General features: G+C 33.3%; 4 protein-coding genes and 3 non-coding genes across 12 annotated transcripts in view; 6 read left to right on the top strand and 1 right to left on the bottom strand.

Moving 5' to 3' along the window:
• The first annotated feature begins 1,136 nt into the window (after positions 1 to 1,136).
• Positions 1,137 to 4,990, top strand: nAChRa2 (nicotinic acetylcholine receptor alpha2 subunit). 3 transcript variants are annotated; one of them, XM_006561502.3, is made up of 8 exons: positions 1,137 to 1,398; positions 2,154 to 2,381; positions 2,491 to 2,535; positions 2,623 to 2,732; positions 2,821 to 3,001; positions 3,068 to 3,761; positions 3,836 to 4,044; positions 4,130 to 4,990. In XM_006561502.3, exons 2-8 carry the CDS (start codon positions 2,202 to 2,204, stop codon positions 4,334 to 4,336), a joined length of 1,626 nt encoding a protein of 541 aa, XP_006561565.1. In that variant the 5' UTR covers positions 1,137 to 1,398; positions 2,154 to 2,201; the 3' UTR covers positions 4,337 to 4,990.
• A 129-nt stretch (positions 4,991 to 5,119) lies between these two features.
• On the bottom strand, positions 5,120 to 9,396 carry LOC726167 (lipopolysaccharide-induced tumor necrosis factor-alpha factor homolog). 3 transcript variants are annotated; one of them, XM_006561746.3, is made up of 4 exons: positions 9,140 to 9,396; positions 7,649 to 7,834; positions 7,273 to 7,558; positions 5,120 to 6,734 (listed from the first exon to the last, which is right to left on the bottom strand). In XM_006561746.3, exons 2-4 carry the CDS (start codon positions 7,830 to 7,832, stop codon positions 6,632 to 6,634), a joined length of 573 nt encoding a protein of 190 aa, XP_006561809.1. In that variant the 5' UTR covers positions 7,833 to 7,834; positions 9,140 to 9,396; the 3' UTR covers positions 5,120 to 6,631. The 3 variants fall into 3 exon arrangements, with proteins under 3 accessions (XP_006561809.1, XP_006561808.1, XP_006561810.1); XM_006561745.3 differs by having other exon boundaries at positions 7,649 to 7,837; positions 9,140 to 9,395; XM_006561747.3 differs by lacking the exon at positions 9,140 to 9,396 and adding an exon at positions 8,151 to 8,197 and having other exon boundaries at positions 7,649 to 7,837.
• Positions 9,397 to 9,678: 282 nt separating this feature from the next.
• Positions 9,679 to 17,580, top strand: part of LOC411336 — a 78,152-nt gene continuing 70,250 nt past the window's right edge. Inside the window, exons 1-4 of one of the 2 annotated variants that reach the window (XM_006561741.3) lie at positions 9,679 to 9,790; positions 16,181 to 16,470; positions 16,961 to 17,295; positions 17,353 to 17,553. In XM_006561741.3, coding sequence (XP_006561804.3) covers positions 16,257 to 16,470; positions 16,961 to 17,295; positions 17,353 to 17,553 — 750 coding nt within the window. In that variant the 5' untranslated portion in view covers positions 9,679 to 9,790; positions 16,181 to 16,256. The remainder of the gene's footprint in view (positions 9,791 to 16,180; positions 16,471 to 16,960; positions 17,296 to 17,352; positions 17,554 to 17,580) is intronic. The other variant, XM_006561743.3, reaches the window with a different exon arrangement.
• On the top strand, positions 10,191 to 14,107 carry LOC552173 (kinesin B). Its single transcript, XM_003249875.4, has one exon. It carries the CDS (start codon positions 10,545 to 10,547, stop codon positions 13,092 to 13,094), a length of 2,550 nt encoding a protein of 849 aa, XP_003249923.1. The 5' UTR covers positions 10,191 to 10,544; the 3' UTR covers positions 13,095 to 14,107.
• On the top strand, positions 14,296 to 14,368 carry TRNAV-CAC. Its single transcript has one exon. It is a non-coding gene; the product is annotated as a tRNA-Val (tRNA).
• On the top strand, positions 14,744 to 14,866 carry TRNAL-CAA. The gene is made up of 2 exons: positions 14,744 to 14,781; positions 14,832 to 14,866. It is a non-coding gene; the product is annotated as a tRNA-Leu (tRNA).
• On the top strand, positions 15,351 to 15,422 carry TRNAE-CUC. The gene has a single exon. It is a non-coding gene; the product is annotated as a tRNA-Glu (tRNA).

Genomic DNA, 17,580 nt, shown 5'->3' with positions numbered 1-17,580 from the left:
CCCTCCGTCTCTCTCTTTCTCTCTGGAGCGAAGCAAAATTGATTCTCGTTACGAGAAAAATTACCGGTTGAAAGAGTTCAAAGGCGCTTTTGTCAAACTGTGGACGTTTAAAGAGAGTAGTAAATATTTGATCTTTAAACAACTCGCAGTTTTTTTGTTGAAATTTTATTAAAAAAAGAAATAGAATACTTAAGGACGAGATAATAAAATGTACACGCGAATGGGGCAGTTTCCATTCGAAACTGGTTCCCTGACACGCTTGCTAGTGCTTCGTGCAACCTGGAAAAATAATCCCATTTACCGCGATATGCGCGATGGGCGTTGAAAGAAGAAGAAGAAGAAAAGAAGAGGAAAAAAAAGAGAGAAAAATCCCCCTTCCTCGCTAACCAAATAAAATTTTACCCTAGTTAAGTCGTCCATGAGAGAAAAGAAGAAGAGAGAAACGCGAAAAAACGATCAAACGGCGTTACGTTAAAGGAATCGCGAACTGCTCGCTCGATCTGACGTGCACGCTCGGAAGATCTCTATTAAACGAGAAAGCAATGGAATAAAGAGCGTTGTCAGAAACCCTTTTCAAATATCATTCCAGCCTAGTCCTAAATTCCTCCCTATTGTTCGCCCCTACCTTCGTTAGGTAAATTAGAAAACCGAGGGAGGAGGTAGAGAGGGAAGATTTTTCTTCGGCTCAATTGGGCTCAATTCCATCTCCCCCGTTCAAATACTCGTGTAATAAATCTTCCAACTCTTTGAGGAGAATTAATAAAGGAAGAGAAACGTCGTCGGTTTACACCTATATTTCCCTCATCCCAAATGGAATTAATTCAACGGAGTTTGTTATTAATTAATCTCGAAGATTGATCGATCTCTCGATCGTTCGATATACGTTCGAAGATCGCGCGTGAAACATAAACGTAATAAACGTAGATGATAATCGTGGAAAATTTGGAAAAACGGAGAAAAAAGGGGGAGGGCGGAGGCGGAGAGATGGTGGTGCAGAAGCGGCGGTCGTGCGCCCCTTTTTCCCCCTGCCGGGTGCAACGAACAGAAGCTGCGCCGTTGGGGCGGCGTTGAAAACGCGCAGCCACCCTCGACCCTCGGCCGGTGCATGCGCAATGGCGTATCGATCCCGGAGAATCCGAGATGCGCGTAACATCATCCAGTGGTCCATTGGCTGTTTACAGAATACCATTTCTCCGTTCAGACGCCGCGCCGACCATCGCCGATTCGTTTCAATCAACGAAAACGACGGGACGACGCGTCAACAGTGATGCGAGTCCGTCGCGTTCCCGATCGCCGACCGACCACACGAATCGTCAACGTTTCGAGGAATCGTTGGGCGCTACGTTATGAGGCACGAGATCGACTCTCGTGAGTGGAACAGCACTCGGGGAGATTGAAGTACGTAACTTTTCATTCGATACTTTGTACGTAAACGTCGTGATCGATCGATCCATCGATCGAATTATCATTCGAAAGAAATTTAAAATTTCCTCTCGAAATTCCGAAACAATTCTATTTTAATAACTCGAATCATTTTCACAGAAATTTGAACGAATTTTGAAGTTTATATTAATTTATATTAATCGTCGATTGAATAGTTGTATTGATTATTTCAGAATGAAATCAAAGGTACGATATATATTTTATACTAATATAAATATCGTGGTGATTGCATCAACGAATTTTGAAGTTTATATTAATTTATATTAATTGATTGAATAGTTGTATTGATTATTTCAGAATGAAATCGAAGGTACGATATATATTTTATACTAATGTAAATATCGTGGCGATTGCATCAACGAATTTTGAAGTTTATATTAATTTATATTAATCGTCGATTGAATAGTTGTATTGATTATTTCAGAATGAAATCGAAGGTACGATACTTTATACTAATGTAAATATCGTGGCGATTGCATCTTGACTCGAAGTAATAACTTCTTAAATCTAATAATCTTAAAAGAAATTAGAAGTTATTATTTACGTTTCGATAAAGAATCGATGCAAGAAGTGAACGCAACAAGTCTATAATCATCACATATCTGTCTCCAAATATATAGCCAAATTGTCAAAATTAAATCGTAGGGAAGATAAATTTTAATTAATTTCCAGATTTCATAATTCATTTCAATTTTTATGAATAAGAACAGGATGCCGATCGGATGTGAATTCGAAAACTAGCTAGCCTACTATTCAAAATGATACTCCAGACGATCATCTTGATCCTCTCCGCGAGGATATGCCACGGGAATCCGGACGCGAAGAGGCTGTACGACGATTTGCTGTCGAATTACAATCGACTGATACGCCCCGTTTCGAATAACAACGACACGGTGGTCGTTAAACTAGGACTTCGCCTGTCCCAACTGATCGATCTCGTACGTGGCCTTTTTCTTTTATCGTAATAACAATAATAATAAACAAGGTGGTTGTGAAATTTGGAAGGAAAATTTTCAGAGTAACGAAATGATAATTGAAAATTTGCAGAATTTGAAGGATCAAATTCTCACGACCAACGTTTGGCTCGAGCACGTAAGTCTTCGATCGAGATTCTATCGAGAATCTATCGGTATCGGGCGAAGGTATCGTCGGTTAATCGAGACGAATTCATTTGCCCAGGAATGGCAGGATCACAAGTTTCAGTGGGACCCGGCAGAGTACGGAGGTGTCACCGAACTCTACGTACCGAGCGAGCACATATGGCTTCCCGACATCGTACTCTACAATAAGTACGCGCCCTATTTATTTCCTTTTTTTTCTTTTTTAAATCTAATAAAATCCCCTTTTACTTTGGGATCACCATTGGCGAAATTTCAGCGCGGACGGGGAGTACGGAGTTACCACGATGACCAAAGCCATCCTGCATTACACGGGCAAGGTATTGTGGACGCCTCCGGCTATCTTCAAATCCTCGTGCGAGATAGACGTTCGATATTTTCCCTTCGATCAACAAACTTGCTTCATGAAGTTCGGTTCCTGGACGTACGACGGTATTCAGGTAAAAAAAATTATTACTCCAAACGATCCGTCTCCGAATCTCTGAACCATCTTCGTTCGAATCCAGATCGACTTGAAACACATCAATCAAAACATGGGAGACAAAGTGGAGATCGGGATCGATCTTCGCGAGTACTATCCTAGCGTCGAGTGGGACATATTGGGTGTTCCAGCTGAACGGCACAAGAAATACTATCCCTGCTGCGACGAGCCCTATCCCGACATCTTCTTCAACATCACTCTACGCCGAAAAACGTTGTTCTACACGGTGAATTTGATCGTCCCGTGCGTGAGCATCTCGTATTTATCCGTGCTCGCTTTCTACCTTCCCGCGGACTCCGGCGAGAAAATCGCCCTCTGCATCAACATCCTGCTCTCCCAAACCATGTTCTTCCTCTTAATATCGGAGATAATACCATCCACCTCGTTGGCGTTGCCATTGCTAGGCAAATACTTGCTGTTCACCATGATCCTCGTCGGCCTCTCGGTAGTAATAACGATCGTTATATTGAACGTGCATTACCGGAAGCCGAGCACTCACAAAATGGCGCCTTGGGTGAGGAAGATCTTCATAAGGAGATTGCCAAAGCTTCTTCTGATGAGGGTGCCCGACGATCTGTTGAACGATCTCGCCGCGCATAAGATGCACGGAAGAGGAAGATCCGGGAAGAAGAGCAAATTCAACGCCGCCGTCGCTGCCGCAGTGCAATCGTCCTCCATAGTCTCGTCCCCCGATTCCGCGCGTCATCAACGAATCGGCGGTCAGTGTTTTATTATGACGTATGATTGAAAAAAAAATATTGGAGGTGTAATATTTATATATATATGGTTTCAGGGTGCAACGGATTGCACACGACAACCGCGCATAACAGATTCTTGGGGGGGATCGGTGGATACAATGGACTCCCCACGGTGATGTCCGGGCTGGACGAGTCCCTGAGCGACGTAACGCCCAGGAAGAAATATCCTTTCGAGCTCGAGAAAGCTTTGCACAACGTGATGTTCATTCAGCACCACATACAACGGCAGGACGAGTTCAACGCGGTAATTTTTTAGAATATGTATAGATGAAAGAGTTGAGGAGAAGTATATGATAATTTCATTTGAATTTTGAACGTCCATTGGACAGGAAGATCAGGATTGGGGTTTCGTAGCGATGGTTCTCGACAGACTTTTCCTATGGATCTTCACTATAGCATCGATCGTTGGCACGTTCATCATTCTCTGCGAGGCACCGGCCCTCCGCGACAACACGAAACCGATCGACATGGAATATTCCTCCGTGGCCCAGCAACAATTCCTTCCTCACGATGACTTTTTGGAAACTCTCGTGTAGAAATTTTCTCGTGTCGGAGAGAATGGGCAAAGGATGTCCATAGTACAATTTCGCGTCAATCAAAGATATTTTTCCTTCACTCTCTTGTTTCTCAACTTGTTGCGAATTTGTCCAATCGCGAAAATCAACCACCCTTGGCTACATACTTTTATTATACGTTTTATTAGAAGATGTAAGATTCTCGATATCTCTAAAAGTACTCGACGGTATATAGTACTTGCGCGCACACGACGATTAAGTGCTCTTGAATTAACAATAAACGTTATTATAATCGTTCAACTAAACAAAATAATAACAAAAAGAAAAAAAAAAAAAAAAAGGTTGCAATATTACTTGTAGAAATTTTGTAACATCGATTTTGAATCGTAGAACGTACAAAACGGAGTATCAATTGCCCATCAAAGTCTATATATAATAACGTACTATATATAGGGAGAAACATTTTCTGCTCGAATCGATATCTTCCCGATGAGCGATCAAGAAAATTGTTATATAGTATATATACATACATTTTTTCAACTTATTGAAAAGTATAAAATCAATCTTTTTCATTAAACGAATTTCAAGAAAACGAAATATATATATACATATATTCGGACTCGTTCGATATCTTGTATGACTATAAAAAATTAAATAAACGACAATTATAATGCATTTTATCGTTTATTCGATTGATTATATAATTGTTATTTGTGCTATACTTTATTTTTTTTTTTTTTCTATATATATATAACCAGATCAAATTCAATTTTCCAATTTTTATCGACATATATATATATACACTTCAAAAACCAAAATATAATTTATTATATAAAACACGTACAAGAAAAATATGGTACATTAAAATACACGTATATATAAAAAACGCTAAAAAATTTCATGTAAATTACACGTGAACCAAATAAAGCAAGAAGATAATAGAGACGTTATTCAGAATGATAATTTGACATTAATATTAATCATTGTAGCTGATTCAAAACACATATATATATATGTATATAATATATATATATATATATACATATATAATACGTAAAAAGAACAAAATATTATATAGCGAGGATAAATATGCGTAGAATCATAGAAATATTTGAGTCAAAAATCTTAAAATACGTGAAACATCAAACAGCTTGTGTGTGTGTGTGTGTGTGTGCGAATCTCTATTACGTAATGTTTCGTTAAATATTATCTTCCTGGAATTGCAAGGGAAGCTCGAAGATATTTCTTTCACGCACAAAATTATTCCTTCTGTTTGGTTACACTCGTCTATAGAAGAGAATTTCTAACAATTAATATTTCGTATTAAATTGCTTTTAGAACAGAATATGACGACTACTCGAAAATGGAAATATATATAGATAATCTTGTTGATTAATATAATTGGAATAGTTTTCAATATGCAAATCCTTTTTGCCTGTCTGCATAAAAATATCACTTTTCATACGATAGTTTCTATATACTATGTATAATAATATGCAAGAATGTATATTTCACATAAAATCCCGGAAGCACCAATAAAATATAAAAATAAAAATGCACGAATATTGTTGCGAACAAGAAGTGGAACAACTTTCTATTACTCGTTATCGACTAATCGTTTCCTTTCTTCTTATACACTAATGAAACACGTTGAAAGAAATAAAGGAACAATTTTTCGCCCAACCAGAAGAAACATCGTTTCTCCTTTCTTTCCACGCGAATTTCACTCTCTCTCTCTCTCTCTCTCGCTCTCTCTCTCTCTCTCGCTCTCTCTCTCTCTCTCTCTCTCTCTCTCTCTCTCTGTGTCTCTTCCTAGAAAATTTTCCTAAAACTACGTAGAATATGACAAATGCAAGTAAAAACAATACTGCTCAATTAGTTCAACACTCGAAAATATTTTTGTAATAGTATTATTACCCACGCTATCTCTAAATTCGAACATGAACACACTCGAACACATCATCTCACTTATATCGGATCAACATGAAATCTACAATTCATCGAGACTATTGTACATTGTAGTATACTGCATTCAGATCTCATCTTGCAAGGAATAAGCGTCACATATATGTACGTATAATAATACGATCTATGACAATCTTGTCGGATAAATCTTTCTCTTAACTTACTATTTACGCGACAAGCAGGGAAATAAATCGATTATTTCCCACAATGTTGTTATGACTGACTAATACATAATGTAATATGTAAATATACGTGCAATGTATTGCGACGACAATGTACATATTACACAATGTATTTGAATATATAAAGAATCGCGTAACAATATACAAATTTACGTGTCCCAGGTTTGACTCAACCCTTCCACGTACCAATATAACTTTTGCATTTCGGACAGAAATGATGGACGCTCATGAAGTTGCTCATACAATACGGTAGGCATGAGCAAAGGCAACATCTGAAATTTGAAAGAACATCGGTCAAAATTATTTTTTCTTTTTTTTACGATCTAACAGAAAACCACATACACCAAAAGACAAGACGAGAACATATTTGAGAAAAAACCGTGCACCCTCGAAAGCTTAAGAGAAAAAGCAACATTATCAAGTAAGGAGGACCTATGTACAAATATTTTAATATATTTCGAATGTGAATATAAAATTGAAGAAATCCGTGCGCTATTTCTATAAAGCGAGACTAATAAGTCGGAATAAAAAACGATAAACAACAAACCAAGGCCAATAGTAAGTGAAAAAAACAATCAAGCATGTATCCTGATATAAAACTTGTGTTATAAATTATAAAATTTCAAATATTCTTATTATTCGCATTTTTTAAAAAAGAAAATATATTTGTATCGAGCAATTGCAAGAAAAACGCAAAGAAAATGTGCAATGTAATAAAAGAGAAATTAAAAATAAAATAAGCAGCGAAAGCGATTAATTTTTATAGCGTAAGCAATGCAGCGAATATTTAAAAAATTAATATACACTCACCCAAATAAGCAGAGCAAGATACAGCATAGATGAGCACATCGCTGATGATCCGACATTGTGGAAGTTTTAATACTAGCATGACAAGTGGGACACGTTGTTTTTGTTGGATTTGGACTCAGAGAATAAATCATTGGCTGATATACAACTCGGACTTCCGGTTGAGGCACCGCATTCGGATTTGCATTATATTGTGTCTGTGGTTGTGGCATAGATTCGCTGGGCCCAGAATAATTCGGTGGATATGGCACCGTCGTCTGATTCGATGGGATTATCTGAGGAGCGTTATCTGAAATTTCAATTCCAATCTATTCGTTCAATTGTGTATCATCAAAAATTTATATTATGATTTACAATATAAAAATAATATAACACGTACGAGGCATAGAAGATGGCATTGGCATAGAAGATGGTCCCACTGGATATGGAATTCCTACTGGAATGTTTGGTTGTCGAGATACACGAGCTGCATTTTCAACAGCCTCCTCGTAAGAAGGAGGTGCCGAAGGTGGAGGAGTAAAGGCTTGGCTACTTCCACTAGCAAATGCCATATTTTTTTCCATTTCTTCTAAAAATAATATTTAAATATAATTTTAAATATCTTAAGAAAAATAAATATCTTATACAAAATATATATACTATCCCAATGTATCAATCGCATCAACCGGATAAATCTAGCTCTAATTTTAATAATACGAATAGGTCGAATTAAAAACTATAGATGCTATCACGTTTGAACATAAACAAACATAGACAAATGAACGCGAAAGTGCTGCTTATGTGAGAATAGAAAGTTGAACGGATGTTAAGTAATAGAGATAATGCAAAGTATGTTGGTTTATAGAATCGTTTCTAGAAAATTTAGAACCCATCATACTTACATTCGTGTTCTTTGTTCCGTCAGATATTACGTTATGATCTTGCTTCAGCAAGCTTGGATTATATTATACAAACGTAATATTTGAATAACCACTTAACCTCGATTCAATGTGAACATTTATATGAGTAAATTGTAAGAATTACGTTTTCAAACTTATTACGTTTGATAAATAAATTATTAAATATACAAATTATTTCGAAGATCTTTAGTTTAAATCAATAATTTTCAATAGTTTTTTATCTCATATAATAAAAACATTAAACAAATTAATTACTAAAATTCTGTAATATATCAAAAAATGCATTAAATTCTTTAAGATATATTTTTATTAAAATTTTTTTTGACTAATTTCCAAAGAAAAAAATTTATTTTCCCCTTCCAAAATGAAAATAAAATATTGAAAAATTTGGAAATAATAATATTTATTACTTTTCTTCAATTTATATATAAAAATCTTGAGTGTATTCATGAATTTGTCGTGGTACATTAGTATGCTATATCAATTGAAAGTCATTGATATAAATAAAAGATCTTTCAAACGCAAATACATGACACTAATAATAAAAGAATGTACATATCAAAGTCTACGACTCAAAGCAAATTTAAGTTATTAGCAAAGTCAAGTTAACAATATTCAAAAGAATGTAATATATAAGTTAAAAACTTTATATAAAATATAAAAAAAATTCATAATTTATTTCAATAAATGTTAAATCTATAATTTTATATCAAATAAAATATACATGATTATATAAGTATGTAATTAGTAAGTAGCATACATGAGAAATGAATATTGGTTTTTTTTTTAATTTAGATGCGTTGTATATGTATGACGCAAAAAGTTTAATGCATCGATGTAACTCTTTTCAGAATTTTGATAAAACTATTTCAATTAGAATTATAATATATTCTAACCTACATAATCATTATATATAATCGATAATGAATAAATGTTTTACAAAGAAAAATAAGAAAACATAATATTTTTACCAAATTGATTTCTCAAGATTTCGAAGTCACGTAGTCGCTACTTGCGAAGAGGAGGTTAGTTATAGTTGAACACTCCGAATTAGTAATGACTTGTATACATAGAAGTATTGATATACATATCGTACTATTAGATAGTTAATTATTTCGTAATATTATATAACATTTTTCACGTATTTATAAAAAAAATGAAGAAAACTACACAATACTTGGCAAAAACTGTCACATTAACATAACTGAAACGACAGACAAGAGTCTACTGTAATTTTTGCCAATGACCAATCACAGCACTGGTATTATTCCAGAAATGAAACTCAGAAAAATGGCGCGGAACATTTTAAATAATATCATGTACAAATAATTTTTATTAAAATATAATCAATCGATAAAAATTTTATTATTCATACATAATTTTTATTATTTTTATAAGTCAAACAATTTTTTGTATATATATAATAAACAAATATTAACGAAATATTAAAACATTGTTCGATTATTAAAACATTATTTGATTCATTTTGATTCGTAGTATCGTGCAAACTTTTGCCGCGTTTGGATGATGGTGTGGTTCGATTTTTAAACAAAAAAGTGCAATATATTTATCAAGAGATAAAATTGATAAGTGTCTAGAAAAGAAGCTCTTAACTCATTTTTGTAAGTAAAAATATAAATTTGATTAATATAATAATTTTTAAATATTTTAAATTCGATGCAATTAAATTTTATTGGCAGAATTACCAATAGACGAGTGATTCAAAAAAATTGTTTACTCTTTTAACAGTGTTTTATACATTTATTATCACATATTTATACATTGCGTTTTTATATTAGTTATTTATAATCTGAAAATTTAATTTAATTACGAAATTAACTTTTGAGGAATTTTTTCTTGAATTCGTTTCATAAATCTATTATTATAATAATTTGTTCTATTTTGCTTATTCCATTACATATTTCACACGATGAATTTCAATATAAATAATCTAGACAAATTTATAATATTTCAAGTATATTTCTTTCTTTTCTATTATTTAATCATAAGTTGGTAACAGTTTCTGCCAGATATTTCTGTTACTTATTGAATAGAGAAGTTTATAAAACATTCTATCAAATGCGTTTGAAATTGTATAATTGAATTTTGTACATTACTTATTAGAATATACGAAAATGTAGCAGTATATATAATAGTGAATATTTAAATATAAGATTGGAACATAAAAAGTTCCTTATAGGTTAGAAATCATGAAAATAAATTTGTATCTTATGTTTCAAATGATAAAAGAATAATTATTAGAATATTTTAAAACAAAATGAGATCATTAAAAGATATTCGTTAAATATTTATATTATATATAAATGAATGAAGCCATATTTATTATATTAAATTGTATAATATAATATTTTCAAAATGATGCATTATACACCTTGGATCCATCATCAAACAATGCTGGACAATCATCAATGTTATACGCCATATATAAATACTGTGCCATCTTATCCACATAATAATCATGAGCAACAACATATTACAGAAGAAGAGAGCGAGCAAACAGGAGATGAAACACATGATACAATGACTTCTGCTACATCAGGAGAGCGTAGTTCTAGTGCTGATATATTTAGATTAGAATTTGCAGCAGCCCAATGGTCAAAATTAGTTTCAAATGCAGAAGGTCTTTTTACTAAGCTTATGACAAGTAATATTTTACCTCATACAGAACAAGATCAAATTGAACAATGGCTTTGTATGAAACAAGAATATGAAGAATGTATTGCTAGTGATGATACTGGTAGTTTACAAGGTTATACAGAAAATGCAAGAAGATCATTAGAAAGAATAGAAGAAGTAACTGAAACTGATGAAAAAACAGATGAATCTATACATCAAATGGAAAGAAAAATTGAAATAAATTGTTCATCTAGTTCAGAAAGTGAATTATCTGAAACTAATGACGATGATGAAGAAGAGGAAGAAGAAGAAGATCATAGTGATGTTAGTTCAGAAAATCCAGATTTCTTAGAAAAATTAGACGAATGTATGAATAAACTTAAAATAGAAACAGATAGAATAGTTGATTCTACAAGGGATGAATTTAGAGAAACAAATATAGAGATTATTCCAACTGTGGCAAGATCTATAAATACTAATAATAATGTCCTTGTAACTAGAGCTGTTCCGCTTAGAAATCCAAATTCCAGGAGGAATTCAATGCTTCCTGGTTCTGAAATGTGTAATGAAGTATTAGCCTTCAACGATAGCCTTAAACCTAACCAAAATCAAATTTTAGATAATAAAACTTCAGCATTTACTAGTATAAGAATATTAGACAATTGTGAATCTGAAACAATTATTAATGAAAATCATGCGACTCATAATGATAATTCACCAGATTTATTAATCGATGCTTTGAAAACAACAGAAATGCCAGAGCCTATTAAGGAATTGAAAACATTGACATTAAATAATGAGGCAAAACAAACTCAAGTAAAAAAAATTCAATCAGATTTAGATGGAGCTCATAAACGTATAGAAGAGCTACAAACTACTATTAAAATTAAAGAAAAATTCATAGCAGATATGATAAAAAATTCAGATGCACGCGCTAGCGCAAAACAAAAATTTCAACGCAAATGGAGTAAATTGGAAGAAGAATATTATAATACAAGAAGCCAATTGGCTCAAGCTGAAAATGCTTCCATCTACAAAGATTCAGAAGAAAAATCTGCCCATAAGAAGGAGATTGAGTTATATAAAAACATGGCCATTCATTATGAAAAGAGATTGATGGATATTGAAATGATAAAACAAATTGCAGGTGATTCTGCTAAAAAAGTATTAGAACTTGAAAGTTCCTTAAATACATCTAGAAAACAAATGGAAAAATTGAAGAAACAATTGAAAAAAGAGGAGGAACGTAAGAAACAATTAGAGGAAGAATTAGCAGAGGATCAGAAAAAAATTCGCGATCTCGAAGAAAAATATAATTTAACAGCTTCCAAATTGAAGGAGATGCAATCGGAAAGCGAAGATGAGAAAAATAATAGTAAATCCAAAACCGATTATTCTGATAAAAAAAAGAATTTATTAGACGTTAGTGCGAGAATATCGCATCTTGATCACGTTTTAAAAGAAAAATCGATGGATTTGGAAAGAACGGCGGATATAGACGAGAAAGAAGCTTTGCGCCATGAAATTCGAAATCTACGGCGTACTCGTGATTGTCTGGTGGACGAGAAATGCGATCTAGATGAAAAATTTCAAAAAGAAAAGACACTGTCCACTGTGGAAGAGAGGAAATTATTAGAATGCGGAGAAACCATCGAGGCGATCGACGCTATGATCGAGCATAAAAATGAAATGATTTGTGGACGGAAGGGATTCGATGAAAATCAATCGCAGCGTGAAAAGGGGGAAAGAATGTTAATGGAAAGATTGGCGAAACTTTCGGATGGTGAAATGAGAACTTTATTCTATAAATATTTTCTAAAGGTAATCGATTTAAAAGAGAGTTCAAAAAATCTGGAAGTTCAAACAGCTGAATTGGAAAGTCATATAGAAACTCAGGAATGGCAGATTCAAACGTTAACAAATGCTTTAAAACAAACTAAATTGGAAGCAGAGAGACGGATAGTTTTGATGCAAAGAGAACACGAAGAAAAATTACATCTCATGTTTAGACATTTTGCAGAAGAAACTAGTAGTTCTGGTCATGAAAGATTGGACAAAGATTCCGAGCTTGCGAAATATAAACGTGAAAATAGAACGTTGAGAAAACGATTAGCAGATGTCGAAGCTCTTTTGAAAGGTCCAACACCACCACGTACAACTAGTCCAGCAAAAATATCACAGCAAGGGTTGAAACAAATTCCATGTAATCGACCAACAACCAAAGTAACTAGGCAGCGAAATAAATTGATAATACAAAAAACCACTGACTGCGATAAGAAAAAAAAATAAACTTCTCTGAGAAGTTTATTATATTTTATGCTTCTTCTCTTCGTTAACATTTCTTTTTTACTCTATTTTTTTATTTTTTGTACAGTGTCTAGCAATTACATTACTAATTTAACAGAACATACAAATGCACTCTATCATTTTTTTTAAAACGTACATTTTATATTAAGATATTCAGAAAAGTTTTTATCGTTTTCTAATTAAAAAAAAATATTAAAGAAATATCGATAAAAATTTTTCCGAATATCTGATATTATTTAAAAATACATTGAATAGATTCCTATTTCGTTATCGCCAATACTCAATTTCAGATTTTCAGGAAGCAAATCCTCCAAGTATAATTTGCAATAAAATTACGTAATTTTATATTCATCTTTCCTTCTTTCGTTCGATTAACAAATCAATATTTATTATATAATCATGAAATAGATTCGATTTATAGTATACTCATAAAATTAAGAATATTGAACCTCAATCAAAATAGCATTTGCATGTTTGCCAGATCTCAATTAAAATAAAATAAGTATTGCATTTAAATATGATAAATACAATCAAATATATTTATTATATTGTTAATTATTTAAAGAAAATAAAATCCGAATTATTGATGATCAATTAAATGCTCGTTATATTAAATATAAGTATTCGATAGTACATTGTACACAATGCGCAATGTTAGTAGTTCCATTTAGTAACGATAGATGCATTTTACACTTGATAGTGTAAAAACAAATCTTATGATATTAAATAATTTATATAAGATAATATTCTTTACTTCCGATATATTATTTATTGCAATTTTGTAAATATATTAATAATATACATTATTGAATACAATATTGAAGACCCTTTAGGCCCTCGCTAAAATATAATATAATAATTTATTTATAATTTATGAAATCATTAAATTCCTACATACACATGAAAGTAATAACAAAGGCCGAAAGAATTAATATCCTTTACACTTTCACAAAATGAAATCTAAATAAATATTCGATTATTGAAAAAAAAAAAAATGTGTTCTTCATTCCATGATTAAATGCAGAATTATTTTTATTTTTATTAATTCGTAAAAAGGTATATAATTTTTTTTTTTTATGTATCAATTGACATAAAATTAATAAAAAAAATTATATTAAAAGTTAATTTTTAAATAGATTATGTATATTATTCATAAAATATCTATGAAAATCTACCAAATGTGGTTTCCGTAGTGTAGTGGTTATCACGTGTGCTTCACACGCACAAGGTCCCCGGTTCGATCCCGGGCGGAAACATGGGTTCTCTTTTTCCATTCTTCACCTGATATTTTTGCTAAAACAATTTTAAATATCGCTAAAGAATAAATTTATTTATATCTTTTCTTTTTTTTTTCTCGAAATTACTTTTATTTTAGAAAAATTAATATTTTCTACACATGTATCAAAAAAATATTAAAAATAATAATATTTTAAATAAATAATAACACATTTTATACTGCATTCGTGATTTATCAATATAAAATAGGAATGAAAAACATTTTTTTTTATAATATATATGTCGTTAAAAAGAAAAATGCATTAGAGATAACTATATATAATATAGTAACTGTCTATATAGTAGCAATCGTGTCAAAAACATGTCGTGTATTTTAAACGACGTTGCTACCAAGTGTCAGGATGGCCGAGCGGTCTAAGGCGCCAGACTCAAGGTTAATCCCCTTTTCAGTCCAAGACTGAATCAATGTGCATTCTGGTCTCCATCTGGAGGCGTGGGTTCGAATCCCACTCCTGACAAATTTTTTCCAATTTTTTTTATAAACATTCAATTCCGTAAAAATACTTTGTATCTTAATTTTTGTTACAAATAATTTTAAATATTTTCGAATGCCGATAACAAGCGCCGCGTTTCTTCAGTTCAATTCTCATTAAAATGCTTATTTTTTTTTATTTCACAGAAATAAACAAAAAACATCATGTTACACGAGACAATAGCGAAATAAAATAATTATATTATTTTTATAACCATAAAATATTTCGCTTTGTTTTAGATTCATCAGCCTTAGTTAAAATTTTAGGCGCACGTATTTTAAATCGTGTATCAAATACGATAATATTAAATTATTTTTTAATATCACAAGAAACGCTATGCTTGTAACAAAAATTAATTTAACGAATTTTTCGCGTTATTATATTTAAGTTGTACTAATTATAAATTCTACTACTTGATTATTTCCATTATCAGCTTATGTCGAGTAATGAAAAAGCACAGGTTCGAAAATCCGGTATGGTCTAGTGGCTAGGATACCTGGCTCTCACCCAGGCGGCCCGGGTTCGATTCCCGGTACCGGAATTCTTTTTTTCTTATTTTAATTAACAAAAGTAAATTACTTTTAATCAAGTCACTTTACCGATTAACCTTTCGTGAAAGTAGAAATCGTAAGACTCTAAATTTATCTACAATCTTCGAAATGTTACCCCAACGTCTCAAGATCTCAAACATTCATTAGCTACTGTATTCGCGATTTATTTGATGTACAAAATACGGTCGTTACTCGATAACACTGTTGCCTTACACTGTTCTTATTCCACGCGTAAATGCCTAGTAAGACGTAGCTCCGCTTGTCTATCGGTATGCAATCATTGCCATTTTTATCGACATTTGCGGAAATGGCTTGGAGACCCAACACGTGTATTACTATATACTCTATAATTCCGAAAAACGGTCGCAATTTTCTCAAGAGGTATCGCGTCAGAATGATTGAAAATAACCTATGGTAACTTGTCAGGATTAAAGTACATGCATGCATACACAGCGCGATACAAGCGAAATTACGTACTCGCACGATACGGCGACTTCGAGAAAACTTTTCTATTTACTCGTAGTCGTAGGGGGACAGATGGCTCATGCATCCGGTCACGAATGGATGAAGTCAATTCGAACATTAACGAGCATTAAAATTAATTATTTGAAGTGAGAATCGCGACAATAAATTTATCGTTCGTGTAGTAGTAATTTATTTACTATTACGAGTGATATTGCAAAGATTTGTTTAGAAGAAAATACCGAAATATCTCTCACGAAGAAAGTTGTTCATTTTTCTTCTTCAGGTACAGCGGTCTGGGAGAAATCGATTCGAGCTGCTCGCGTATTTTAAAATACGCGTATTTCGTGTACAAAGTATGGATGTTGGTATCGATGTGCATCCTAGCTATCACCGTCTTCGCGGATATTTATACGAATATGGATAATTTGTCGATCACAACCGACGATGGCTGCATCTTCGCTGGGATCTTCGTTGTGATATTCAAGGCGATGAACCTTCAAATTCGTCGAGGAAAAATGAAAAAGTTGTTGGCCGATATATTCGAGTGTGGCGACGATCTATGCGAATTTTCCGGCGAGTTAAATTCAATTTACGTATATTGTATAAAAAAAGAAAGAGAGAGAGAGAGAGGAAAATAATTCAATTAATGAGATGTAAATGAGGAACGTTTTTCTAACGCTCGAAATTTTTTTCGTGATCATCTCCGTTCAAGCATTATCATATCGGTCCATCGAATCTGAAAAAAGAGACGAATGAAACGGCTGCGAGATTAAAATTAAGAGCACGGCCGAGACTTGTATCTCGGATGTGAAATGACGCGGCAAATGATGCACGTTGACTTCATTAATTCGGCTCCACTTTTCCATTCTCTCCTCACAACCTTCCCTCCTCTTGACCAGGAATCTTCTTATTCTTCAGAATTACTCGGCATATTTCTCGTATTTCACAACCGCTCTTTCCAACGCTTTAGCTTGGCGAGAGAATCAACTCTTTTGCCGAAATTATAAAACGTTAGCACAATTATCTCTCTGCGTTTAACAATTCTTTTTTTCTCTTTTTCTAGAACTCGAAAGCGTGAAGAAGATCATCGACAAGTATCACACGCGTAACAAAGTGATGTTCTTTGGATTTTGCGTGATAGGAGCTTGCCTAGGATTCGCGCTGTTGTGCTTCACGCCTATGGAGAACGGTCTACCGATCAGGGCTAAATATCCTTTGAACACGACCGTATCCCCTTGGCACGAGATCAGTTTCTTCGTTGAAACTTGCGCCGTTTCTGGCGGCCTGTTGGGAATAATCGTAATGGACAGCATGACGACTTTCAAATGCAGCTTGATCACGATGCTGTTGGACGCGTTGAGCGTCAATTTTGAAAATTGCAACGGCGAAACGAAGCGGGTATCGAATCTCGATCTTTCGAAATTAATCAAATCTTCAATCTAATTTTACTTGCAGACGATTTGCAATAGGCACGGGAAGGAAGAACGGAACGATAATAACAACAGATTCCTCGATCGTTACAAGAAGTGTGTACAATTTCATCAACGATTAGTAGTGATATCGAGGGATTACAACAAGATATACAGTCTAAGCATGCTCGTCCAGATGATTTCCAGCACCTCGATCATATGCCTGACTGGTTTTCAAGCTGTTGTGGTAAGATATCTACTCGATGAAGATATA

The sequence above is a fragment of the Apis mellifera genome, linkage group LG9 (assembly GCF_003254395.2).
Source record: "Apis mellifera strain DH4 linkage group LG9, Amel_HAv3.1, whole genome shotgun sequence".
NCBI classification, from domain to species: Eukaryota; Metazoa; Arthropoda; class Insecta; order Hymenoptera; family Apidae; genus Apis; species Apis mellifera.
This window is presented reverse-complemented; position numbering and strand designations above follow the sequence as displayed.

Excerpts from the sequence above, each read along its gene's own strand:
- nAChRa2 (XM_006561502.3), top strand. The coding sequence starts at position 2,202 with ATGATACTCCAGACGATCATCTTGATCCTCTCCGCGAGGATATGCCAC. Across the intron at positions 3,002-3,067 it reads GGACGTACGACGGTATTCAG|ATCGACTTGAAACACATCAA; the intron begins GTAAAAAAAATT and ends GTTCGAATCCAG. Across the intron at positions 3,762-3,835 it reads GCGTCATCAACGAATCGGCG|GGTGCAACGGATTGCACACG; the intron begins GTCAGTGTTTTA and ends ATATGGTTTCAG.
- LOC552173 (XM_003249875.4), top strand. The coding sequence starts at position 10,545 with ATGATGCATTATACACCTTGGATCCATCATCAAACAATGCTGGACAAT.
- LOC726167 (XM_006561746.3), bottom strand. The coding sequence starts at position 7,832 with ATGGAAAAAAATATGGCATTTGCTAGTGGAAGTAGCCAAGCCTTTACT. Across the intron at positions 7,559-7,648 it reads AATGCCATCTTCTATGCCTC|ATAACGCTCCTCAGATAATC; the intron begins GTACGTGTTATA and ends TTGAAATTTCAG. Across the intron at positions 6,735-7,272 it reads ATCTTGCTCTGCTTATTTGG|ATGTTGCCTTTGCTCATGCC; the intron begins GTGAGTGTATAT and ends TTCAAATTTCAG.